The 8,193-nt window shown below is 37.9% G+C and overlaps 1 protein-coding gene across 2 annotated transcripts in view; it reads right to left on the bottom strand.

Moving 5' to 3' along the window:
• Positions 1-1,019: 1,019 nt before the first annotated feature.
• Positions 1,020-8,193, bottom strand: part of FAM135B (family with sequence similarity 135 member B) — a 165,310-nt gene continuing 158,136 nt past the window's right edge. For both annotated transcript variants that reach the window (XM_040588336.1, XM_040588335.1), the window contains exon 20: positions 1,020-8,126. In XM_040588336.1, coding sequence (XP_040444270.1) covers positions 7,921-8,126 — 206 coding nt within the window. In that variant the 3' untranslated portion in view covers positions 1,020-7,920. The remainder of the gene's footprint in view (positions 8,127-8,193) is intronic.

Below are 8,193 nucleotides of genomic sequence, written 5' to 3'. Positions count from 1 at the left end.
ATCTTTTTTTTTTTTCTTTAAATATCCCTCACTTAGTTTTTTCATTTTAAAGAGGCAGTAATCGCCTGCAGGACAATTTTTCCTTTATTTTCTAGAGTTCTGTTCTAAGCAGCCATGAATGGGAAAGAAGGAAGGAAGGAAGGGAGGGAGGGAGGGAGGGAGGGAGGGAGGGAGGAAGGAAGGAAAGGAGGGAGGGAGGGAGGAAAAAGACATATAGATGTGGCAGTTAGGGACATGGTTTATTGGTTTAGGTGGCACTTTTAAGTTCATGGTTGGACTTGATGATCCAAAGGGTCTTTTCCAACCTAAATGATTCTACAATTCTGTGATCCTAGGGAAGGAAGGAAGGAAGGAAGGAAGTCACAAGGGCAGCATAAGACAATGACAAAGAGAAAGCATGTGGAAGACTGTAAAGCAGACCGGAGTGTGCTTTTGGAGTGTGAATTGGGTGAGTACACCACCTATCCAGAACCAGCAAAATACATTCTGTCCATGACAAAGTCCAAATTAACCAGGGGATCTGTATTTCAGCTTCCCACTAAGGATTCATGAAGGATAAGTTTGAATTCTGGGAAAAAGTTCTGTTGGGTCACTTAATCAAAACCTCACATCACACACATAAAACGTAGCTTGAAGGACTGGATTTGTACAAATCTGTCATGGTTTAACCTGGCTAGGCAGCAAAGCATCACACAGCTGCTTGCTCACACCACTTCTCAGTGCGATAGGACACAGAACAGGAAAAGTAAAAATGTGAAAACTCATGTGTTGAGACAAAGACAGTTTAATAACTAAAAAAAAAGAAAGAGGGGGAAACAAGAACAATGAGAGAAAAATAAAAAATTAAAAACAAGAATAACAAGTGATGCAAAAAACTCCAATTGCTCATCACCCAGCCAGTCCCTGAGCAGTGGCAGCTCTGGCCAAACTCCCCCCACCCCACCCCAGTTTTATTGCTGAGCTTGATGTCATATGGTGTGGAATATCCCTTGGATCACCTGGGGTCAGCTGTCCCAGCTGTGTCCCCTCCCAACAACTTGTTGCACCCCCAGCCTGCTCGCTGTTGTGGCCGTGTGAGAAGCAGCAAAGCCCTGGGCTCTGTATCAGCGCTGCTCAGCGATAACAAAACCATCCCTGTGTTACCAACACTGGTTTCAGCACAAATCCAAAACACAGCCCCATACCCGCTACTAGGAAGAAATTTAACTGCATAGCAGTCAAAATCAGTACAAAAGCTAAAACCACTGACAATATTTCAGAGGATGGTAGAAATTAACTGCCTTGTTTGGATAGTTACACAATTTTGTAGCTTTGCATGACAGCAAGGACAGGGGGGTAAAAAGAAGAGGAATGGACAATATATGCAAAAGAAAAGCAGGAGAGGTAGTCAGATCATGGAGAGGTGTCCAAGAAAATTTGCAAATCAAAGCAGAACAGTAACAGGGCAATTTAGGCTACTCAAAGGACAGCAAATTAGGGGACCCATGAACAAACAGAGCTAGAGACACAATCTTGGTGTAGTTACATTTGATCCAAAAGGCAAAACCAAACCAGGAAAGAGTAAGATGCAGCTAAACAAGTCCCAGGCTGTGTATTTTCTGACTCCAAACATGAATGGACTAATTTTTACTTCAGTGGTTATCTGTGTACACAGTCGTACTTATTTCATGAAGTTCCTGAGACTGATATTATAGCTTGCCATAAAGCAAATGCATTGAAGAGTGAGAATGGGTGGGCTGAACTCTGACTCCAACAGACCTGGATTTACACCTGAAAACAATCCATTGATTAAATACATACTGGAAAATTGGGGGAGGTGCTAAATAAATATTAAAAATGGAGCTAGAAATTGTCAATTACTTAACAACATTCAACATCAAAATTGTTGAGCGTATGTATTGAAATAAAAAAAAAAATGCTCCTTAACAGTTCTCCATGGACGTGACCTGTAGCATCATCTAAATGACCAGTGGGAGTGAAATATGTTAGGCTGTTCTGATGATAATTTTTAAATGGAAATTTAAGTCCACAAAGAAAATAATCATTCAGCTAGACTGACACATACAGGCGTGCTGAGAATGCTATGGAAGTGTCCCATGACTATTCATTATATTTTGAATTTCATGGGATATTTGCATAAACCTTCACAAGGGTCTAACCCAGTTATTAGAAGTTCTCACCTTTTTCCTACACCACCACTTAGCAATTTCAAATGCAGAGGCAGAAAGGAAGAGATCTTTTTTTAACATGCAGAAGTCATCAGAGGAACCTACAAATTCTAGCCAAAGCTTTGGCTTGAATTCCCGGTTTTCACATTGTCTTGTGATAACTTTCTCTCTCAAGCGCGGCTCTTTTCTGGCAAGGGAACAGTGAAAAGGATTGGTCTGTGGATATTTATGAAGTGCTTTGAAGTAAAACAGTGCTCTTTATTCCTGTTAGTAATTTCCAAAGCTCTATGCTAAGGTTTCAAGGCTTTGGAATGCAATCCTTTCAAGTTAAGCAATTTCAACTTCCTCTATTCTCAGTGGACAGACCTGATTTTGAAAACAAGTTACCAATTTCATAAAGAGAAAATGGGCATCCATTGGAAGCTGGGAAAAGACACATTTCATGCCAAATTGTAAAGGAGCGTGATTGGTCTCTTCAGGGTTTGCTTTTGATCAAGGTGCACGGTCAAAACTTACACCTAAGTATGAAAAAATGGAAGAGCTAATAATTAGGAATGCCATCCAGTCCATGAATATTTGACCTCTACTTTTTGTCTACATCTTAGATACCCAAAAAGTGAGTTTTATTGTAAGTTCCCTGGTCAGAGAAGAGAGGTAAGTAACCTTGAACACCACCAGAGCAGCAAACAGGGTCACTTCTGCAGATTTTCTGTAGTAGCTACCTCTGTCATAGACTATATAGAGAAATTAAGACTTCTTTTAGTATAAAAAATTCATTTTGCAACTAATTTTTAGGCACAAATTAGGTGAGGAAACCAGACAGGCTAAACCCTATCCTCAAAGGAGGAACTATCTCCAGAGGTTTCTCCATGTTTTATGCAGGTAAGCATGCAACTATTATCAGGAGATTGAAAACCACTCCCTTGAAAATCCTCAGCCCAGCTGCAGAAAGGACTAGCTCTTCTGTCCATTATCTAGTCACACTTAGTCACAACAGCAATTTCTTTCCATCCATATTCAAGAAACAAATCTTCCATTTTAGATGAGATTAAAATCTTTTGAGAGTGGAGCTCAATGGGCTGTAGTAGCCCCAAAATAGTGGAAAAAATTCATCCAGCTATTAATAAAGCATGATCATAGAATCAGAATCATAGATGTCCACCAAATTGTTACAACCACATTGTTTATAGGTGCTTCAAATTTTTAAAAATAGTTAATGCCAATGCTTTTAAGTGCTATAGATTCCTTTTATATAAGTTTTTATTTGAAGGTGAAATAGAAATTGAAAAAAAAAGTCAGGGCATCTTTGTGTCTTTTCACTGTGTCCTTCTATGAACTTGTCAATAAAACTAGGTAAGGTTTTTATCTTCTTTCTTCCAGAATCACTGTGCTGTTCCTAGGCAGGTAACTGGCACTGAAAGAGAAATGGCTTCAAGGGCCAGGTCCTATTTCAAAGCACAATATCCCTGCTTTGGACGTTTGGGATGGGAATGGAGTTCCATAAGAGTTCCAGCACTGTGTGGGATTCATCTGACCAAGTGTAGGTGTCAAGTCATTAGACAGCTAAATATGATACCCTGCAGTCAGTGGAAAGAACAGGCCCAGAGCAAATTAGACCAGAAAAGTAAAATACGTCTGATAAATCTGATGAAGTGTGTCTTTCCTTCCACTGATCATACAAGGAGTTAAAATCCCCCATTACACCACAAACAGATATCCACACCACAACTGCACAAAGTCAAGTAAGATAATGCGTTGAATTTTTTCAGTTCTTTATAAGGAATGTGTTGTGTTTTTTTTTTACAGCGACGGTGGTGAGACAGCGGAACAGTTGCCCAGAGATGTGGATGCCCCATCACTGGAAGTGCTCAGAGTCGGGTTGAAAGGGGCTTTGATCAACCTGATGGTTGATTGTGGCAGGAGGTTTGTACCAGGTGATCTTCAAAGGTCCCTTCCAACCCAACAGAACGGTTTCTATGAAATCCACCTCTGTTGATGCCCCTTACTGTCTTTCTTCCACTAGCCTTTGCTCCTGTCTTTCAGAGTTCAGAGATCCTCTGCCTTTGCTGCTCTTTTCCTGCATTTGGGCTATCACCTTTCCTTCAGAGAACTCACTCATCAGACCATAGCACATCCTTCATCTTTAACACTGGAAAACCTCAATAGCCAAATGCACTTTACCTGTTGGAGCCAGGAGATCCTCCATGCTGGTTGTAAGACTTCTAGATGCTAAAGAAACAACCCTGCATTGCTGGCTTTGTCTTTTTCTTAACATTAAGCCCAGAGCTGGGCATTGACAAGTTACAAAAATTTTGTAGCTGTTTCTCCTCTGTCCAAGTTCTTGAAAAACTGTCTTATCCTCTGTGAATGTGAGAGCTTCACTTAAGAATTTAAGCATTGCCCTCATTGATACAGCAAGACAAGAGGACCTTGTGCAGTTTGAAGGGAAATACTTGTAGCAGTACTGCTAATGTAGTTAATTGTCTTTAAAAAGGCTTTATGTGAAAGGACAATACATTAAAATTCCAAAAGTCAAGACAGAAACAAAAATGCTAACTGTGCAGTTATTTTCCTATTTGTTATGAAAGTAATTCTTAATACATATTTCTATATATAAAAATATGTTTAAAAAAATCTGAAAATAAGCCCATGTTGATTTGTATAGTCTGATGAAGTCCAACCGCTTAGATGTTATTTATATTATAATGATAATGATTTCTTTGCAATATAGGCTACACAATTAGAGTGGATTTACAATATTGGGAGTCATTATCAAAGCAACATCCTATTGAAAAGAATAAAAGAAGAAAAAGAGGGGGAGGCTATTCTGAGAACCTCAAAAGGAATTCTCAGCTAGACTGTTATTGCCAGTATTTCCCACAATGTTCTGCCAGCACAGGGAAGATAAAATCTGTGGCTCATCAGTTCACAGGAATGACATCTCCCAGGTTTTTCTGAGGCTCCATAGAAGCTGTCTGCCATACCCCACAAGGAGCAAGTTGTATGGACCTAATCCAAATCCACGTACAATCAAACTCCAATTTTGATATCAGACTCCGAGCCATGAAAGAATATTACATGTATAGGAACATGGAAATTTTTAGGCATATTTATCCATCAGTCATAGCACTGGTAGCAGTATAGAATGTGAAAGTGAACATTCTAAAAGGCCAACCAACTTCTGCAGCAACACAAAAGAGCCCCTTTCGCATTTCTCTTCTCTCAAAGTCATGCAAACAGAAGGCTGGGAGTGCTGTTTAATGTACAAGGCAAAGCAAGAAACCACCAATCTGACTGTAAGAAGAACTGCACTGGTATATTGTCACTCAGTATATTAAGGATTTAAATAGTTGGTGTGTGAGACCTTGAAATAAGCATATTTCTTTGTACAGACTGTACACATACGCACACACACACATTAGGCATGGTGTAAACTAACCTCTTCCTTAATGTTTTTCAAAATTTTCTTTTAGCAGATGCCTGAACATTCTCTGAAAGAGAAGCAGGCCCTTATACAGCATGCTGAAGCTTGCTGATGGCTGGATATCGCTTTTCTTTCTTGTTTTTCGCACACTCCTTAGAAGTCCCTGGCTGTGGCTCAGAACCACTGCACTGTGTAACAGCTTAACCTACGTGTCCCATTATGTTAAAATTCTGTAAACAGTTTACCAAGGAAGAAGGAAGCTGTGATATGTAAGTGTAGCTGGCACTAAAATGCTGAGGCTGAAAAGTGATAAAGACTTCCCAAATCAGAAGTGGGAATCACAAGTTCTTGATTCCTGACAGAATTTATTTGTTAACTGGGCAAATCCATCTTTTAGCTTTAAACTGTCAATTTATAAAAGGGGTGGGGGGAAGACAAAATAGTATTTATGTATTTTATTCAAGTACTGAGGTAATGTTTAATGTTTAAAAAAACTTGTCAATATTGAAACACACCATGTAACTGTATATAATTTCTGCCCTTTGGAGACCAGATGATTTTTAGGTGCAATATACCTTCCTATTTCAAGATGATCTTAATCTCAGCCTTTTGTATATTCTTTCTAATTTCTATTTTAGAAATGTGCCTACATCATCAAACCAGCTTGGTTCTTTAACAGCCTTTACCAGTTTCATTGCAACTCTTCCCTTGAACTCATTCTGTGTAAGGTTTCCAATTTTCTTCATTTGAAAAAAAAACAGGTTTACCTTTTGCATGTAGAAATATTTGCCTGTGGTTGCAAGGTTTTTTGTTTTCATTTTTAAACTCTCATTTCAGAAACGCCTACTATCTTGATCTTAACTTACTAATACGAGTATTGACACCTGAAACCACCTTTTTCATTTTTTTATAGTTTTTATCACAAGATATACAGGACTGATCACTTATAGTTTTAAACAAATTATATTTGCATTAAAAAATTGCCTGCCTTCTGAACAAAAATAATTGTGAAGAATTTTTCACCTTCTCTTTTTTGAAAAAAACTGCTGTGACATTGAAAATTTATCAAAATGTTATGAAAATGCATAGAAAGTTATTGAAATTTGACTTTTTATCTTTGATAACTTTGATTAAAAAATTAATGAAAAATTGGGGAAAAAAACCTAAAAAAGTGAAAAATGGGTTCTTTTCCAAACCCTTAAAAACAACTTGGATATATTTGTATGAATAAAGTTTTAAATGTTTTAACCAGCTGTAACCATATAATAATTAGGATTGTATATAGCAATGCAAATGGACATTAGTAAAGCACTGATAAAGCATTGCAGAGGAGCTTAAGAAGACATCATTATATTTTTTAAGCTTTCCACAATCCTTATCACTCTATATCCCTGGCCCATTTTCATCTGATGGGTTTTTTTTAGGGGTATTACTGGCTAGATTTTGAATTTCATATCAGCATAATAGATTTTAAAAAAATTAAAATTTGTTGGGGTAAATGTACTTGGATACAAATGTAAAAGTAAAAATTGTATCTCTAAGGTTATAACAAGCACAATAATGATCCTCTATAAATGTAAACAGAAGAAATCTTCACAGATGCCACTGATACAAGTAATCCAATAGGCTCCTCTTGGTTTGGCAGCTTCTAACTTGAACAAAATTCTTCCCAACTTAAATTCTGGGCTTTTTAAAAGACAAATATCAAGATTTCTTCATTCTAATTTAAATATTTCACTCTTTTCTATTATTTGAATGTATGTGTGTTACAAATTATTACCAGTAATGGAACCATCCAAATATTTTCTTTCAACAAATGGAAACATTGAAACTTTCATAAATGTTTTTCAGACTTCCCAGTTTATCACAAAGGAGGTTTTAACCTGAGTTCATATATGCTTGTTTCCTTATGTGTTAACTACCCCAAAAGTGCTACAAATGCATAACTTTGTTAATACGTAAATAAGCATTAAATCAAGGACAGCCAAGTTCCTGGGTTAATATTCAGGAGAAACGGGAATCATATTGGTCCAATCATATTTAGAGAATTAGCCTTCTTATTCTGATTCAGTATTTCAGAAGTGTCTCATGTCTTTATGTGGACAAAGAACATAGAAACTGGAGAGGAATATCTATTTCTTCCAAAAGCACCAATATTTGGAAGCTTGAATGCCTTAAAGCCATAGCACTTTACTCTCTGAAACAGAAATGGAAATGGAGAGTCTGAAAGTCCCACCTGATCTCATTTTTAACACTTTGCTCTTTTGGCTAAGGGATTCTCCTCCACTCAATGAAAAGTTTTGCCTCTGTTACCCCATACTTCAGGCACTATTTGAAGTAGTTGAGTCCTGCCACGAGGAAAAACTTCTCCAGGAAAAGTTCAGAGTCCAGCACAGCAATGTGGGCAGCCCGGCCTATCAATGTGTTGGCGGTGTTTGGCAGAGCATGGAACACATTGTGTCTGATCAAAGTGCAGTCCTTCGCCCCAATCAAAGGCTGAAGCAGGTTGTTAATCATTTCTGCATAAACAGGACCTGCAAAAGAGTTTAGATGTCACACCTAGATGCCAAAGCTGCCACATCCCCTCTTTCCTTCCAGTAC

The sequence above is a fragment of the Falco naumanni genome, chromosome 3 (assembly GCF_017639655.2).
Source record: "Falco naumanni isolate bFalNau1 chromosome 3, bFalNau1.pat, whole genome shotgun sequence".
NCBI lineage: Eukaryota > Metazoa > Chordata > Aves > Falconiformes > Falconidae > Falco > Falco naumanni.
Note: the sequence above shows the minus strand (reverse complement) of the source record. Positions and strands in the feature narration are given on the sequence as shown.